Here is a 19,217-nt window from a genome sequence, read left to right on the forward strand (position 1 = left end):
ATTCCCTGCATACCCTGACCATTCCTTAAAGGGATACTACCATTATAGGGATACTAAACCAAGGAATTTAGTGTCCATAATAAGTGGCGCACATTCTTTTCACGAGCCAGCAGCCGCCGGTGTGCGCGAGCACACGCAACAAAAATGACATCAAAGACCCCCATTCGCGGTTAAGATGAGAGTGAAATGTATGGGCTTCGGGCCAAAGGAGAATAAAGACAATTTTTTCATCTACACAGTGGTGTCTGGTGTAAAAGGTAAGCGATTAATTGGTCTAACAAGACCGTAGCTTTCACTTGCAGAGATGAAAAGCCTGTCTTTACTTTCTTTTGGCCCAAGCCCACACATTTCACTGTCATCTTAACTGCGAATGGAGGTCTTTGACGTCATGTTTGTTGCCTGTGCTCGCGCACACCGGCGGCGGCTGGCTCGTGGAAAGAATGCGCGCCACTTATTATGGGCACTAAATTCTTTCGTTCAGTATCCCTTTAAGCCCAGGACCAAAGACGTCACATTTTGCGCGCTTTCGGTACCGTGGTTTGCCCTCGTCGGTGAAGGATTTTTCCGCATCGTCCGGTTAAAATTTGACGCACTGATATTTAGTTACTTTTTCCGTGCCCGCTGGCTTACCCGAACCCCAAGAGACCTGGAAACCGCAAAAAATGTGGACACTTAGATATGATTGCGGGGGCCCCTACAAGATTACAGAAGATTAACCCGTCACTCAAAATTCGTACAAAAGCAGCCGCTTTGGTGGCTGGAACGACTAGGCCATCCTCTCGACGTCAGCCTCGCTGTAGCTTTGCTCGTCCTAAGACGACCTACGTCACGATTGCGTTGGATGTCACGTGGTCTCCGCTGGGCCTTCTCCGAGCGCTTGCCAGAGTGGGCCGTTTATAACGAAAAATACAGCCACCAGGCTCAAAATACAAATGTGTGATTGTCATTTACGGATACTGTGGATCATATTCAACCTATTTTTTAACACGACGGGTATATCTCAAATTTCGTTGAAGTATCCCTTTAAGTGTCTATCTTTTTTTGCAGATTTCCACGTCCCTTGTGGTTCGGGCAACTGAGCAGGCACGGAGAGAATAACTAAATATCGGTGCGTCATATTTTAACCGGACGACGCGGAAACCTACTTCCCCTGCGGGGGCGCCCCGTGGTGTCGAACGTGCGCGGCATGTGACGAAATCGTGACGTTGGTCCTGGTCAGTTGAGGAGAGAGCTCTCCTCGGCCCCACCTCCTTTCCCCGTCTTCCCCTTCCTCCCCACATTCCTCAGTCTCTGCGGTCCGGGGGCGGAAACAGGACCAAGGAGATCATGAAGGGGGTTAAAAAGTCGTTGAAGGGCTGTAAGAAAAAAAATTTAATGTTTTCTCGTTTTATTTTGGGTGTATTCGGCTTGTCGGAAATATTTAATATAAGGACATTACGGACCAGCGCTACGAGTGCTGCGCTGAGGACTCGTTGCTGCTGCGCCACAGCGGAAGCAAAATGATCTAATAACGTTGAGCGGAAGCACGTCGTAGCGGAAATAATAAAAGGAAAAAATTTACTTCGCAGCTCGCATGTTTCCGGACGCTCGCAGTAGCATAGACATCACTTCAACACTTTTTGTTTTTTGCGGCTAATGGAGGCGGAAAAGTGTTTCCGCTCGGGAGCAGGCAGGCAACCCTCTCCCACTCTCCTGCGGGCGAGCTCTCGAGCAGCTCTGGCATCTCTGTAGGCCTACGGCGTCTTCGGTCGCTCCCTCGGATTACTCGGGCGGTGCTTCGCTCCTGGCCGAGCCATGGCGTTCTTGGGCTCCCTGATGAGAGATCTGGACAGCGACCCGTTCTTTGGGTGAGTCCAACATTCCCCGCGCTGTGCCTCCAGTCATTCCGCGCGGTGCCTCGTCCCAAGGGCGGGAGGCGTCCGCGCAGTCGTCGCGTGTCGTCTGCAATCGGACCCTGCATGGACGTCAACAAAGCTCTCTGTCTCGGCACCCCACGCAACCTTCGCCCGCTTTATTTTTTCCCCCGACGACACTATGTTGGCGGCCTACGCGCGCACGCGCTTCGAGAAGCGGTAGGCGAAGGGCGCCCAGTCTTCCCCAACCTTGCCAGGGCCGCGCACGCGAGCCGAGCGACTCATCGGCCCGCGGGCGTTTCGTGCGTCCGGTCTCGTAGCCTGGCTGCAGCTGACCGTGGGCAGAAGTGATTCTGCACCGCCGTTCGCTTGACCTTTGTACGAATCGTCACCGCGACGACTACGATCTCGGCCCGAAAAACTTGCCTCAACGTCGATTCGTGGACAACTGCGACAACAGTCCTGATCGTGGAGAGCCTCACCGATGCTCCGGCTGACTTTAGGTTGATCCACCGGGCCGATGAACGGCTTATCGCGCTAACCCCATCTTATCGGATGGGATGAGCTTTTTGATGCCTTCCTGCAAAGGCATGAGCGCGTGTGAATGCTCTCTGAAACGATCCTGTCATCTCGCCGCGGGCGACGCTGAGGGGAAAAAAAAAAGAAAGGGAAAAGAACGTGCGTTTCTTGATCTTGTTCCATGAGCCAATTCAACGGATGCTAAAAAGTCGGGCAGCGGATCGTCCGTTTTAGAATTCCAGTGCGTAGCACGAAGACGCGTTCGGATTTGTGAATGGTGCCCTTGCGTAATGGGGCGCTCTCGGCGAGCTCTTCGTTTTCCCGGAAAGCCGGACACTCTGGGGCAGGCGAGCGGTGGCCTCGCGCGCGCCGGCTATCAAACGGGGTCGATGAGGCGAGTTGCGGTGGCAAGCGAGCGATGCAAAAAAACGACGGACCGCGCCCCTGGCCCGGGCAGTGACACCCGGCCAGCTGTGCTCCCGGGCGCCTGCGGTGCTGCAGGTGCAGTCGACAAGAGTCCATGGGACGCGGAGCAGGCGTGCGGTAGTTCGCGTGCGACTCTGTTTGTTCCTTGACCGAAATCAACCCGCGCCATGCGGACGCCAACCCGCACTTCTTAGACTTTGGTACCAAACAAAACTCGCAATGTTTAAAGTTGGGTACACCAGACTCGCAATTTTCTTAAAAATAGGTATACACCAAACTCACTGTTTTCTGGATGTCAAACAGCAAACGCTACATTTACTTGCCGTTACAAATGACAATTCTTTTTTGATTTTGGGGGGGGGGGGGGGGGGGGGGGGGGCATAAAATGCTTTCTCTAATAACATCCGCCTTCCGTATAAAAAAGAAACAAAGGTTACTGCTGCACAGTTGGGAAACTACCCAGTTGATTTCGTTTCTCGGTCCAGCTGCGTTCGTTTTGTGAAGACCACGCTCCCCCTTCGATACACCTCTCTCTCCAGCTGCAACGCCGGGAATACTTGCGTGCTAACCCGGCATTGGCTGTGACGTAAGCATTTCATGACTTTTGTGGCTGGGAATTTACTTAGGCCGAGGCTACATCCACGCGCGGGGACGTAGCCAAGTCGGGAGGAGATAAGGCTCCATCCACGCAAAAGGTCACGTGACTTATAATATAAAGAGATAATTTGTTTTTATGTACATATTATGCTTTGTTATAAGTAAATATAGGATATAAAAATAATGAGATTGCATTTCATTGTTTTAAAGTTAATATGTCACGTGACCTTACAAATTTTTAGACAGTTCTTCAATTGTTTACTGTTTTCTAAGACTAATAGCAAATATCATGCATCATAAAAATAGTACCAATATATTTCTTTATAGTTATGTTGTCTAGGAGTCACACACACGTGTGGGCGGCGTGCATGCCATCCGTGCGTGCGGCGGTGCGGGTGCGGCTTCTGGGGCCTTCGCCCATGTGTGCATCGCTGCTGAGGCGAGGCGGAGAGGCTTCGTCGTGTGTGTGGTTGGCTTGGTTCGAAGCGTTCTAATGTGAGCTTATGTGTATCGAAGGGACAAGTACGTGCCCACCGCTTCGTACGTTCTTGACTTGCGCGCACGCTCGCAGTTACACAAAGATTGTGAGAAAATGGAAGACGTGCATTAGTCCCATTAATAACAAACATACTGAGAGCATTTAATCGAGAAAACTAGGTAAAAGATTCCAGAAACAGTTTATTTCATGACAAATAAAACAGTAGCCGATGCGCAGATGCCACTCGTCCACGAGATCACCGATGAACACGAAGCCCTTCTTGCGGCAGAACTCCTGCAGGAGCCAGTTCACGTCTGTTCTCCCGCCTCGGAAGGGCGGAAGAAAAGGCGATCTGCATCGTCGATTGCGTTCCAAGATCTGAGCGGCCAGCCGACGATACTTGTCAACGTACGCGCTGGCACAAATGCTGGTGTTGTTTGTGCCAAAATCGAGCAGGGCGTCAGACACCTTGGAAAACAAAGCCTCGATCCTATTGCCACTAAACGCTCGCACTTCAACAGCCACCCGGTTATTCGATGGGAAATACCAGGACACGTATTTCACCGCCGAACCCCCGGCAACCAAGACTTGAGGCAGATCAGAAGCGCGACCGTGCTAATACTCAAACGGCCAAACTCCTTGTCCAAGAAAACAGAAAGAAAAAAAAAAAAAAACGCTTCAGAGAAAGTTAAACCCGCTTGCGGAAGACCAGGCAGGCGCAGTAGACAGTACTCCGCGCACGGCAGGAACGCAAGGTGCAATGGCCGCCGAGCAGATGGAAAAACAATGGGAGGCTAGGCCGGAAGTTGATCGAAGTGCGCCGGAAGTGACGTATTGCGTGGATGGAGCCTTATCTCCTCCCGACGTGGCTACATCCCCGCGCGTGGATGTAGACACTCCCATTCATTTAAAGTTTCTTTCCGCGTCCCTTTCTTACTACAGCGTATTCCCCAAATAGGTTTCTTTGTTGTTTGCTTTCTGCTGCCAAGTTAAATTATCGCCGAACGCTCATTTTCGCCCAAATGTAACGGTCCGAACCAGATGTCAAAATTGCTAAACTAACCGTTATCTAAACAAAAAAAGAACAAAAAAAAATGTAGCGCCCATTTACTTTACCTGAAGATAGAGGACTAGCGAAGCTAACATCGATACGATTTACATATGATTGCAATGTTGTTGCAATCATATGTAAATCTTCGTTGTTTAATTTATTTATTTCCGATTTAGCCCAAGTCTCTTTATCGGCATCGCGGAAGCGAAAGAAAAGAAAGTTAGATCGGCGCGTTCTGCCCTCAGCCTCGTCACAGAGCACTCCTAGCTGAGATAAGTCGGTGATCGTAGATGATAAAACAGTTGATCAGTACCTGCACTATCTAATAATGCCTAGGAAGGCTGACTCACGCGGGTTTCCCCGTCTTTTTATTTGTACCAGCCACGACCAATCGGAACGAAGGGGCGCCGTTTAAACGGAAGTTTTTTTGTTAACATCCATGGACGCATTTTTTTTTTTTTCCCCAGATCCTAGCACATAAGTTTCGCCGAAAAACATAATTATACGTGATCTTTTTTTTTTAAATTTTAATGGAAAAATGACACCCGTTTTCTGGAACTGGCACCATTCAGCTCCATGCGGAACTATTCATTGTTGGTTCCACTGTTTCGCTTGCTGGCGTTACTGCTTTTCGTTTCCAGTAACACTCCCGCGTTTCACCCCCGTTGTCTGAATTTAATTTTTTTTTTTGTTCCTCTTTCCCTTAGTTTTTCTGTACATACCATATTCCTCTTCCATTCTGAAGTTCTCCTCTCGAAAAACTCGGATCACACTCAGAAAATAATACTCGAATCGAGCTTTTCTGCCGCACATAAACTGCCGGTCGAGAATCTGCTATCCAGGGACTTGCACAAAATACCTCAAAAAATATTTCGTAAAAAATAAGAAAATATATATATCAAGTGCAGGGCAAAATTGTAACGGAGTTGTATACTAAATACTCAACTAACTCTGATAAGTATCCGAGCAACGGTGAGTGAAGGATACTAAAAATAAAATAAGTAATTGTTACTTCCAAGATACTCTCAAATCCAGGGAAAAAATAATCTAGCTTACCCGACAATTGCCAGTTTTGCACAAAAGTGCAAAACTGGAGACCATGGTATACGCGTATCCTCACACCCTTTCTTGTAGATACCCTGTGCATTCATCTGTGAACTTTCCTGCTTCGGGAACTGGGTAGCTCCCGAAAACCAAATCAAAATAACTGCAAAACAATACGCCACAATTAATATATATATATATATATATATATATATATATATATATATATATATATATATATATATATATATATTTGTACGTTTAAGTACAGGCTACATAGAAGGCGTTGCCGCCCGTACAGATAGGTGGCCAAAAGCTGACTCCAGGTAAAGTCCTGGAGCACCACAGGACAATGCATCGGCCCCCTTTGCGAACGTGGCACTCAACTTCGAAGACGCTTCCATGAAATTGATCACCCGTCTGCTCTGTAATCCAGACCTCGCCCCGTGACACTTCTTTATGTTCTCCACGCTGAGAGAAAGATGCTACAGCCCTCCCGAGTGCACAATATCCTGTGGAGCTTGGGAGGGAAATTTCATCGAACAGTGACGAGTGTCTCGCAAAGTTGCAAAAAGGATGGGTGGTTTGGATGATGTCGAAAGCTGAGCAGCTCAGCTGTCTCTTCTTTCCACGAAAAAAAAAAAAAAAAAAAAAAAAACAGGCGTTGAGAGCACAGGAATTGACAGATATGGCCTCTTTTTATCGTCAGTTGTGCATTGTAATGACTAAGCGCGTTGCCGTTAGCCAGAAAGAGCCTAGGTGGGGCCTGCTGGGGTGGCTGGCTGGCCGCTTGAAGGAAATAACCGTTTCCCGTCGAGCGAGCAAGCGAAGGCAAAAAAAGCGGCGAGGCTGCGCAACGTTCGGCCCCGGCCTGAAAAGCGCGGCCCGAAACGGCGACCGCGTCCTTCACCCGGGCGACGACGAAGCGGCGGAACAATGGAGTGTCCGCTCGCCGGGAGTTTGTTTCCGCCGTGTCGACCGGCGCTGGAGCGAAGGGTCCCTGCTCGCCCCCCATCTGCGGAGTGCGGCCAGAGTCCACTCTAGCCGGACCAGTTGTTGAAAGGAGCACAAACGCCCGCCGCGCGTTTGAGGGGGCTACACAAGCAGATGATAATGCGATCGATGCAAAGGTGCGAGCGAGCTGGTCAAGAGTGACGATAATAATCCCTGGAGAAGGGGAACAAGAGGGACGTGGGACAAGCACAAATCTCCAAACACAGCTAGTTGACTGGTGCGCGACCGAAAAAACTCCACCTGGTCCTGGTATCGAACCGGGGACCTCTCCATTTCCAGTCGAGCGCTCTACCAACTAACCGGGAGTTAGACGTCAGTAGAGCGAACGGGTTTTATTAGCTGCCACCAGTCGTAACACCAGCAAGGGTGAACGGCCTGCGTTTTGTCCCCCTTGCTTTCCTGCTCCAGTGATTATTATCGTCATACGTATACCCTACTTCTTGAAGTGTACAGATTTACGAAATAAACGTAAAGGGACAAAACGCAAACAGCTGATCTTGTACCGTTATTTTTTTTTTCTCGTTTTTCTTTTTTACGTAGTGACCGTTTTTGGTGAGGGAAACCTGGTGAAGACGCAAGATGCAAAATGAAGAAACAAAAGCGAGACTTACAAGCGCGACGCAAAAGCGAAAACGTTACACGACCGGGCCTCACCACTTTTATACATCGCTCGGCAGTAAAACACTCTGAAACCAATTAAAAGAAGAAAAAGAGCACGAAGAGCAACCGCTTAAAAACGTAGTCAGTTAATCTGGTACTACGGTGTAGCTCAACAAACGAGTCTTATACATAAAAAGAAGTGAATTCACCAAATCGCATATCACTAACAGAGAAGAAGAACGTAAGGGCGCAGGTGAGCTGGTGTACGTCAAACATTTTAGTGAAAAACTGGAGACAGGTCTTGATAGACGACGACAAAGACCTCAGTCTCGGGTTTTTCACTAAAATGTTTGAAAAACAGAGGAGAGCTAGATACGTACAAGTCAAGCGTAGCTTGTAATAATAATGATGTAAAAAATAAATGTTCAGACATGGCTTGCACAGGCAACTTTAGCGGACATTCAAGCAATGATTTAGAGGACTTTCAAAGGCGACTTTAGCAGGCGCTGTCCGCCCAGTGTGGCCGACTCGCGAACGTCGCTTGCCAGCTGTTGTGCACGAGCGCTTTATCAAGCACACAAAAGACAAGGTTTGTAGTTGGGCGAGTGGGTACGTGTCACGAGGAAAATAACATCACAAAAAGAGACGAGGAGAGGTTTGCGCTCTTTTATTTTCCTCGTAACACACAAAGGCCCCGTCATGTCGGGAAACAATCGAGATTTTCGATGTCTGCAAGGGCGTGCGTGTGCGAAGGTCGCCTGACTGGACGCTCGTTGCAGTCGAGCAATAGACTACTTCCATAAAGCCCTGCATGCAACACGGCGCGCGTTGCACTCTGGGAACTAGTTGGCCAGGGAGGAGGGTGGCATGGTTTCGGTTTCGATCGACACGTCGACAAGAGATTATTTTCTGGTCCCGAGAGCGTCATTTGTGGTCTCTAAACTAACCTAAATGGTCATACCTCGAAGCTTTAGCACAATCCCGAGACGTATAGCTTGTCTTAACACATGTTTGTTGTATTTTTGTAATTGAGCCTTCCTGTTAGCGTTCCCATCGAGTTATGTGGACGAGCCAGTGCTGGGAGTCTTGACGCTGCGAAGCTCGGGTGCTCGGGGATGTTGCTTGTGTACGAATCAACAAGCTGTAGCAACCAATAAGTATGCCTACATCGAGCTTGCGCCTTTACATTAGTGTTGTTGATCAGGAAGTTTGCTTCGTGCGTCCATAGACGAAATATTACTTTTTGCAATTACTGTTTTTCTTAATGTGCCTGAGTATGCGAGGTAAAACTCGGAGGTGCCATTGAAAAGCTAAATTTTAACACACACTTATCTGTACTGATCCGCAGCACTGCATGAAGTGAAGTCCCCACCCGCTTGCATTCCACTAATATTAAACATCGCGTATGCGCATAAAGTTATCCTGCAATCATAGGCGAATTCGCGCATACAGGCCGTTTTAAGAATGCAAAAGTCGAGCACTTGTGTGAAGAATGTCGCACCGTTCGCCGGTAGTGCGTCAGACGGGCATGAACCCCTATGCGCACCGCATTGGGGTTCATGCATGCCCGTCCGGCGCACGGTGCGACATTCTCCAGACAAGTGCTCGAACGAATTCAAAGCGCATTTGACGGCTGCTAATGGCCATAATATTTGTTATGTGATTGCTTTCTTCCTGCCTGAGTATGCCGAGATAATTTCAGACACACCGTTCCCGGCACAGATCTCGGGCGTCAGTAAAAGCTCGTCCAAAAAGGCTTAGCGAGGAGTAGGGGACACTTGTTAGGGCCTCCGTCGTAGCTAGCCGATCTCAGCGTTTGCGAAAAGTTACTCTTCTATCAGCATAAAATTCTAGTGGGAGATATATGATGACACGAGGAAGACATCATAGGAACTTTTGTGCAGTAGTGAGGTCGAATTTATTGCGTTTCCTTAAAAGTTCACGCGCAAACGCTGGCCTCAACTTTGATACCCTGTGAGGATGCGGCTTGCTTTTCGCCCAATGAAATAACGAGAAGCGGACGTTTGGCAAACAAAATGCGTGTAAGGCTCCAGACGAACAAATTTCAGTTGTAGTTCGCTGGCACTAAACGGGATTACTGACATTGAGCTCAAAGATGCACTCGTGGGGTGAGGTGACTAAGCCACGACTTACTACGTTCGCATACGCACGCACAATATACGGTGTTTCGGGAACCAAGGAAAGTGCGAACAAAGGTAAAAAACACAGGCGAGCTGGTGAATGGTATCCATAATAACCCTGAGACGAAGGAAAAATAAAAAAAACGGACAGTAGAGACTTCGTTGTACTGTCCGTTTTTTTTTTATTTTTCCTTCGTCTCAGGGTTATTATGGATACAAGGAAAGTGCCCCGGTCTTCGTTTTGTATCGCTCGAGAATATGTGTATTGTACGTTCGTGAAAAGTCAGATAATCGAAAACGCAAGCAGCGCGTTTGGTCGCGGCGTGATAGCATGAGAAGAAGCTGCTCAGTCGAAACCGAAACTGAGTGGCCAACTAGTTCCCAGAGTGCACTGCGTGCTATTTCGCCGCGATGGGGCGCGTCGGTTTTGGAAGAAGTCCATTCCTCCTGCCCCGACCTTTCGCCTGATTTTACTCTTTTTCCCGCCTCTCGGCTTGGAACAGAGCTTGCAACGCCGTTGAAAACTCTTGGTTTGAAACTGCGTTGGGACCAACTGGTTTGCAACGCGTTGTGGCCTACTGGTTTGCAACTCCGTTGCAAACTAGTCGGTCCGAATGCTGGTGTTACGTTCTCACGCTTCAAAATCCCAATTTTCTTACAAAAACAAAAAAAAACAAAAAAAAAAAAAAAAACGCGCTTGAGGTTGAGGTTTTGATTACGAGCCCCTTGCCTTGACCGTCGCTTCTCCTGCTTGATCGCGCGCGCACACCTGAGGGGCTGGGCTGTCCACGCAGAACACACCAAATGCCGTGCACGGAGGAAGAAAGAAAGCGTGCACGGTTCTCAAGAAACGTGCACGCTTTCCGCGTGCGCAAAGCGCGTCCGTTTTTAGTTCCAACTCATGTTTACTAACAAACCGGAGTGCCCCTAGCGGACGCCACCGGCGCCGCGCATGCGCGTTTGGGGGTGTGGGGGTGTGGGCAAGAAGCTCGCCGTCGCCCATAAACAAACCAATGAAATGCGATGTTGTCGGCGTCGGTGTGAGTCCCCCTGCCCTTTTTCGCGTTCGAATTGTTGATTCTACGTCTTTCTGGCGATGTCTTGACTATCTTGAGCGGCGTCAGCGAAATTACCGAGGCTCGTTACACCGCAAAACTTCGCGTGAATAATGTGACATGTGGCGATTCATTCCGCGTGGACGCCGCAGTATGTACGCTGAAGCCTGATTCGCATGATTAGATTTCGCTCGCAATTTTCAGTCGCGACGCCACTCGGGCTGCAAAAGCGTGAACCGTAGCTGAGATGCTCGACGTCGATACTGAAAATCGCAAGCAGAGTCGGACCAAGTCAATTAGGCATAACAAGTCGGTGATGGCCACTGGTAACAATGGTCAACATCTCCTTATAGACCGACACGCGGGCTTGACGTCACGCAGCTGCGGTGGCGCTGTCGGCGGCACTGCGCATGCGCGGACGCTTCGCTTCACGCGAATGTGGTTTGTGCGCACGCGCAGTGCCCACACCTGGTGTGGGCAAACGCGGGCTTGTTTGTAAACAGCGTGTCGGTCTATATCCACTGGCATAGCCTCCTCTATACGGAGAAAGCCTGGCGCGTCGCGTGAAAAGACGGCCGCCGTAAATGGGAAAGGAGGGGCGGAGAAACGGGAGCGGAGAGAACCTTCTCCGCTAGCGCCACAAAAGAGCGAGCGGCCAAACGCAGAAACAATCTTTTTTTTTTTTTTCTCTTTTTTTGTCGCTATCGTGGAGAGGAGAAACTCAACGTCCACCCTTTCCCGTTTCTCCCTGCGCCCTTTCGAATCGCCGCACCCGTTTCTCCCGGAGTACGAAAACGACGGTGACGAAAACACAAAAACAAGCGGGGTTCGGGGAGCGGCCGCTCATGACCCAAGCGCTCGCTGTCTAGGTCTGCCCTTTCTGCTCTGCGCTACCATATTGGTCACCGTTCGGCGCGCTCCTCCTCTCCTTTTTCCTGCGGCCGCGCGCCCTATTGCTCCGTCGTCGATGTGCCAGGCTTTCTCCGTATAGAGGAGGCTATGCCACTGGTTACATCGAGTCTACTTACCAACCTTCAAATTTAAGTATTTTAAAGCCTGCACTTACTTCTTATCGCAAATACCGGTACGTATATTTTAAAATTTTAAAATAAATTTATATTTTGAAAGTAGATAGAATATATAATTGTTTTAGTTTATTCACTGTTTATTATATATTAAGAGGAGCACTTACTAGAAATATATATAAATGCGCACACATCGATTTGTTTATTTAGACGGGAACTTGCGCCATCTAGCCATTGTTGCGCAAACCATACCACATGCGCGCACCGCGTGTACACAGAGCGGATTAAAAGCAGGGAACACGTGAGCGACAAAAACGGGCGCCGCGCGGCAGTTTCTATGGCAATTTGCACGCACGCTGTGACGTGGCGGCTTGGCATAGGTCCATGTTGGAGCAGAGTAGTGTAGAGTACGGCTCTGGAATTGCGCAGAGCCGTATATTGGGAGTTTGGCCAGTGGGTGTGGCGACGAAGGCGCCGGAGAGCAGAAAAGTGAACGAAAGGGAGGAGAGCGCCGAAGGAGCGAGAGAAAAAGAAAAGAGCCGAGAGGAGACGACCGCCATTTTTTCGCAACGCTGTCGAAGACTGGTCGGAGAAGAGCACTGCTGAGGCCACGCGTCGTCTGCTACGGGCCGACTTCTTTTTCGCCTGAATAAAAGTTTGTGGCTATACGTCGAGAAAACTTCATTTATTAGCTTTTTAACCAACTGAGGAATAACAGTATATCATTTTCTTGCCAGAGACAGCTTTATAAAAGGAAATAATCGGGATTTAGATGCCGATCCCATGCATTCTGCCGGGAGAATGAACGAAAGGCGGCCCTCCCCACTCAGCTGGGAGTAGCCGGGAGTTCACGCGCATGCGCTCATGCCTCTCGCTTTGCGCCGCGTGCTGATTGGCTCGCTCGGGAGGAGAGCGTTGGGGCGGCGAGATCATAATGGAGTAGCGCAATCTAGAACGCCATCTCTTGGCAACTAGCGGCGAACGCCCGGGGCTTCCAATTCCAATCAAAAATGCGTGGGGAACGTGAGAAGTCATTGTTTTTTTTAAATATTGGGGGGATGTACGGAACGTCAATAGTTTTTGACATAATAAAGGAACATTTTAGAATAATTTGCACTAAGTTACCAGCCGTGTAAGAACGTAACTTAAAAAAAAAAAAAAAAAAAGCCTGAACGTCATTATGCAGCGGACGACGCTGCGACGTCACAGCACGTCGCACCGTCCACGTGACCCGCTCTGGCCAACCCAGAAAGTTCCTCTCCGCTGCGCACAAAAATCGTCTGCTTCAAACGCCATTGCCGTGGAAATTGTCTTCTCAAAATTTTCACACTTATCCGATATTATGAAAACTTTGATAAAGTGTTTAGTGCTTTACCAACCTCACGACAGACTAGTTTCGAAAAGTGTGAACTCGGCGTTTATTTTTTTAATTAGCCTCGTTGCGTTCATCTCTATGTGTTCTCCCATAGGGCGGGGCGCCTCCTGAAACCCTGAGTACCACGTGACTCGCGCAGAGCTGCTCTGTCGGCCATGTTGTCGGCAAAACACGCGGACCAAAGGATTGCGCTGCTCTGCTCCGTAGGAGCTATATAGTGCTCTAGGGATACCAAGGGCACCGCCCCCCGGCCCTTGGGGGGGGGGGGGGGGGGGGGGGGGGGTTGGTTGGTTGGTTGGTTTGCCCCCCCTAAAAAAGTTGGTACGCCACCGCCTATAATAAGGGCTGTCACGTGCTTCGCCTGGCTCGAAGGAACCATGGCGTTCGCTCTTTGCCAGGTTACAGTGAAACAAAGTGTAGCAGACGACTCCAGCGTCGTCTGGGCACTCTCCTATTGCCTGTAGCTGCGGCGCGACCGACGCGAACTCTAAATCCAGCACAAGCAACGGTGGTCCATGGGGGGTTCCGTTAGGCAGTTGTCCCTTCAAAACAAAACAAAAAAATGTTGGGAAGTACAAAACTCTATATAGGCGGTCTGTGTGCTCCTTTCACGACGACGACCCGCGCACGCTCGTGAACCGGCTTGACGTCTCTGGGCGTCGCAGTGCATTCTTCGCCTTCCCGCTTTGCGCCGTTCCCTTGCTTCGACAGGGGCTGTTTCCAGTCGACGCCCTTTTTCGGTGTCGGCAGCGAGCGATCAGCTGCCGACAAGATTTTTTAAGCGGTAGCTTTATGGTGTCAACCAACCTTAGCAGCCGCGGGAGCGCCACATGTGTAGGTCGGACAGTCCGCAAACGCTAAACAATCTGGACAAAAAACGGCAATTTCTGTTAGGGATAAAACGCCGGCAACCGGCCTGGAAGCCGAGTGCGCTGCTGACTGAAGTACGGACCCAGCATGCAGGGAAGAGAGGAGCAGAAGCGGGTGGGTGTGGGAAAGCGCGCGCAGCGGAGAGGGGTGGAAAGGGCAAGAAAAAGAGGAGCAGAAACTGGTGGTGTAGAAAGAGCGCGCGGAACGAGGAAGGGCAGGAAAGCGCGCGTCCCTTCTTTTGGTGACCCAGAAAATTCGGCGCAGAGGCTTGGGGAGGTGCTGGGGGGAAGCGCACGCAGCGTCACAAAGAGACAGTGTGGTGTCATTCGGAGACTGCCCTAGGCACCACCTGAACTAAGAGCACCACCCACCCCAGACACGGAAAGACTAAAGGTCATGCTGGTCTAGGCACCAACCGAACTAAGAGCACTGTCCACCCTAAAAAGCTACCATGAAGGGAAACTGAAGCGGATCAGTATTTGAGTAAAAACAGCTAGTCTCCCTTTGGCCTTGGGGATCGCCATTATCGAGATTATTTTTCGATTTGATGCACGGAGGCTGCATAAAATCCTTCTCAAAGTACCGCTGAAGCCCCTCCTTCCCTTACGTCATAACAGGAGTTCAGAGTCTCCGCTCTTGCGCATCTTCAGCGCCCATCAAAGCTATGCACGCGCACTCCTGCTATTTTCAAGAAAGGTTAGGAAAGACGTCACGACTGGTGTCGGTGCGGGGTAATGTACCTGGCAAGCTTGCCATTGCACACGCTGCCCATGGCAGCGACACGCGCTTTTGCGGCCGAAATGATCCTTTTATGACGGAATGACTGGTCGGAGGTTTTTCAGTTCTTCCCTCGTTTAGTTGCTTGTTCCGGGAAAACAAACGTGAAATTCAGATTCACGGGATAAAAATGCTTTAAAATTCACCTCTAACTTTTTTTTGGTCAAAAGCTTTTTTTTTTATTTATTTTTTATTTTTTTGCCAATTGTTTTTGCAGAGAGAGAGAGAGAAAAAGCTAACAGCCGACGACAGGTTAAGAGTAAAGTAGGAGCTCCTCTTTCCACTTTAGCAAAGCGAACGCTTGAGAGGATGTTGCCTCCTCCCATCGTTCGCTCTGTTGAAGTGGAAAGAGGCAAGAGTAGCGGGGCTTCCATTTGCTCTAGTCCAGGGGTGGCCAAGCTGCGGCTCGCGAGCCGCATGCGGCTCTTCGCTTGGTAAACTACGGCTCGCGGCTCCTTTCCCTAAGCCCCCCCCCCCCCCCCCCCCCCCCCGGCCACCATTTTCCCATCTAAATTTTCAGAATTTTCACATAAAAGAGAAATGGAACGCGTTTTAAATCAAAAGACAGGTTGCGGTTGTAGTCTTCTGCTATCATACGTAAAGATGGACTTATTTAACTCGGATAGATTGAAAGTAGTTCAAGTTTCGTTTAATGTTCTGAACAAAAGTTTGGCCTACCCCCTACTACTAAAGAGCCCAACTACCCAGAAGAGAATTTGCGGCTCGAAATTCGGTTTCTTTCCGCCCGAAAACCGCCGATCGACAACTGGCCGGTTTGAGTCGCGCTCACTCTCTCTTCCGTGGTCACGGGCCGTTTTCAAAGGTTCAGACACGACCACCAAATTTAATCAAAGTCGTGGGTCGTTGAAGGCACACAGTCAATATTAAAAATAGAAAAAAAAAAATGAAACATTTTTGTGTCTTCCAAAAAACTGCAAACACGTTAACTGAAAAGAAAAAAAAAAAAACAGGTTGCACAGACAACCGGAAGCATTTTGTGCGTTCAGTGCATAATTTTCAACATGGCGTCGTTTCGCGTATCGTGGAACTCGCGCATGGCAGCGGACGACGGGCGCGGCACCTCTACTTCAGAACTGTCGTTCACGGTACCGGCGAATTCTGTCTTTCTTCGAAAGAGAATTTCGGGACCGATCAAAAGAATTGATATATATCTTGTACAGACACGCCCGACCAGCAAGCCGGTTGCACGAAGACGTCGCCGAGCCGTGGTCCCTTCTCGTGGCTGAAGACATCGCTCGCGCAAACGTCAAGCACGAAGTGCGTACTTCGAGTTGGATACGCACGCGTACAGTTTCTTTACAAGGTGCGCATGTGGCCAGTGCGTCGAGCTGCCCGACTTCGAGCCGGGAGTGCATGCACTTACTAAAGAGAAATCGGCAGCAAACTTTCCGACATACAGTTGATCGGCTGCTTTACTACGGACGAAAGAGTGAAAAAACGTCCGCCTCACACGCAGCGGGCAGGGGTTCGGTTCCTAATGTAAACGTACCTTTTTTCTTTTTTTTTTTTTGTCAAACATTTTTTTTTATTTATTTACATTCCTTTTTTTACAATTGTCACTGAAAAAAACAAAAAAAAAAAAAAAAAACAATGGTCACTGAAAAAATAAAATTGTGGGCGATACGTCGCTGAACTAATTGGTATGGGATTCCCTTTTTGACACCTGCGCACTCAATGTAGTCACTTTCCACAAAATGCATGGAACATACGAATCGGGTAGCGTCCGCTTTCCGAGGTGCCCGTAACTGTTCTACAGGAATTGCAGCCGGCCATTGATCCCGATTCCGTTGATCTTTCGAAAATTTGTGCAGACTGCCGCACAGTGGCACTTTCAGGTGCAGGACATGTGAGGCAGTTCTTCACATAACATCTTGGTAGTATTTTTTTCGGAGCCGATAACGGGAATTTATCACGGGCACTCACTACTAATTTCCAACACCTAAAGGGACCATGAAACGATTCTGAAGTCGAATTTCATCCACCGCACGTCGTAAAAAGGTGTGCAAAGAAACACAAAAACACAAAAATAGGGAGCTAAAAGAAATTCTTCGCTATAGAACTTTTGAAAGAAAACCGGACTCTTTTGCGCCTTCTTTCCTTCGAAAGCTCCCTGCCTTTTCACTGCGATGCATCCGCGGGACTGCAGCACGTCAGCCGAATCCACGTCGCCTATGGGTAAGAGCTTAACTCACCAGCACCGCAATCAGAAACAGTACATAGCCGGCGAATGTTTCCTAAAAGTTTATTTAAATAATATACAGATCCACATTTTGTAGCATAATTTGAAATATGACGAAAATTGCGGAATTTGATAATGCTCAGAGCCGAGCGCTATATATCCTGTGATAAACGAAGCAAGAGAAAGACCCTACTGCGCTTGCGCAGTCAACCGACGAGCGTCGTCTGCTAAACGGGTTTGCTCCTGCTGGTCGCGCTTTCTTCGCAGACTTTCGTTTTTTGGCTGCCCGGGTAGCGTTTACATTGTTTGTGATCGATGGCTGGGTCGCTATGGCGAATGGCTGCAGTGTACCGAAGTGCCCGAATTACAGTTTCTGCAGTTCGGTAGTTAGAAAGAAACCATTGCAGCTTCACCGCTTGCCACGCGATGAACCACGCGTTGAAGCACTTGGTGCAGGCTCATCGGTTTGAGGGACCCCGGGTCTACGGTCATTCGTGTATGCTCGGAACATTTTAACACCGAGCGTGGTTACAGCCACATTCACAGTATTCCCCGCGAATGCGGCCGTTGTTTTGAATTGAGACGGCGGCTGCGCACTCCCGGCAGCAGAAGCACTCCTCTCGAGCGGTAGGCGCTTGCTTCTATGCACCACTTTCAAGTGCACCTTCAAAGAAACAAAACATTTTATATCTCTGTTGCTGCCGTACATCTGAATATACGGCCATTCCGTACTTTGAAGCCGCCCCACTCGCCGTCCGACTCCGATGAAGATCTGGAGTCTTCGCCGGAAGGCTCGCCCCACTTCCCAACAGGCATACCGTCGTATGGAACTAGTCCCATGCTGTCGCTGTAGCGCAACATATCTAATTGAGTATCGCTCAGCTGCGATGTGTCCATGGCTATCGCGGCGATAAAAGGCGCCGATTCAGAAAATACGTCGGTGACATCAGCGCCATCAGCGCAGTAAAACCTACCGGCACACCCCCAACTCGTCGCCGCTAACGCTCCCATTCTCCTACTGCCAAAAGCACTTCTGGTTCCTGTGCCAGAGTACATCACGACCGTAAAAATTACGGCGCAGCTTGTTTTCCGGTAAAGAAGAAGTCAATATTTCGTTGTTTTTTTTTGTGTGTGTGTAGAAGTTAAATTGAGACGAAAGCGGATATCTGTTCGGCATTCAGTGAACATTGAAGTAAAAGTTATCTCAGGGAAAAAGTAAAGAGGTCATTTCATGGTCCCTTTAAATGTGCAGTACAACTCATATTGAAGTATACAACAGCGACCGAAACAAGCATAACTGCAAAGGAATCGCACGACGAACGGTTGCCGCAACGCATTTCGTCTGCTGCGCGCGGGGAAAAAAAAAAAATATTTAGCGTTGGGTGTAGTTGCGCGACTTCCGCCGCTTTCTCTCTCCTCTCCACTTCTCCGTGCGGTGCGGGGGTTTCAGTTCTGTTTCGTTTCAGTTTCGGTTTCGAGCAGTTGCGTTTTTTGGCTTTATTAAAAATATACCTGATTCTGTAGCAAAAAATCACCAAAATAAATCGCCTAACAAAAAAAAAAAGAAAAAAGAAAATTGGGGGTGTCAGTGTTTTTTTTTTTTTAAGGGCATCAACATTGACGAGTTCAAAGGCTGCTTTGAGCATTGGAATAAATGAGACTACTTAAAAGATAACAAAAATTAAGAAAAAAGATACTTTTTTTTTTTGCAATTTTTTGGGGTTTTTTGGGGTCCCCTCGTAGAACGGTTTCTTTTGGGTCCGTGGGGTTCGCTGAGGAATGCTATCGAATTTATTAACAGCCTTCCCCAGCTCGTCCGCGCCTTTGCGCTAACGCGCGCCCGAGCATCACACGCGAAGCGGGCTTTTGTTCCCGGTGTGTTTCACGCTCGAAATGGCGCCATCACCGCGACGAATGACGCAACGGCGAATCGATGACAGAGTATCACCCTGCTCGAAAGTGTGCCGTTAGCGCAGCGTGTGATGTAACGGCGTGCGAACCGATGACAGCGACGTCACTTCTGTCTCGTTTCCACGCCACGCACGCAGCTTGACGCTCGACACACCCTCCCTTTCGCGAGGCCCGGCGGACGCGGGCCCCGCTCTCTCCAGGTTGTCTCCCGTCTGATGGCTCCGTCCTCGTTTGGGCCGCTTTGTTGCACAACGGCCTCGGGAAGGGCTGAAACCTGGGAA

The 19,217-nt window shown here is 49.2% G+C and overlaps 1 protein-coding gene across 1 annotated transcript in view; it reads left to right on the top strand.

Annotated features, from left to right (window-relative positions):
* The first annotated feature begins 1,616 nt into the window (after positions 1-1,616).
* The window catches only part of LOC8029315 (myeloid leukemia factor 2), a 42,250-nt gene continuing 24,649 nt past the window's right edge, over positions 1,617-19,217 (top strand). The window contains exon 1 of the mRNA XM_029992760.4: positions 1,617-1,847. Coding sequence (XP_029848620.3) covers positions 1,795-1,847 — 53 coding nt within the window. The 5' untranslated portion in view covers positions 1,617-1,794. The remainder of the gene's footprint in view (positions 1,848-19,217) is intronic.

This window comes from Ixodes scapularis, unplaced genomic scaffold (assembly GCF_016920785.2).
Source record: "Ixodes scapularis isolate PalLabHiFi unplaced genomic scaffold, ASM1692078v2 PGA_scaffold1__304_contigs__length_218370807, whole genome shotgun sequence".
NCBI classification, from domain to species: Eukaryota; Metazoa; Arthropoda; class Arachnida; order Ixodida; family Ixodidae; genus Ixodes; species Ixodes scapularis.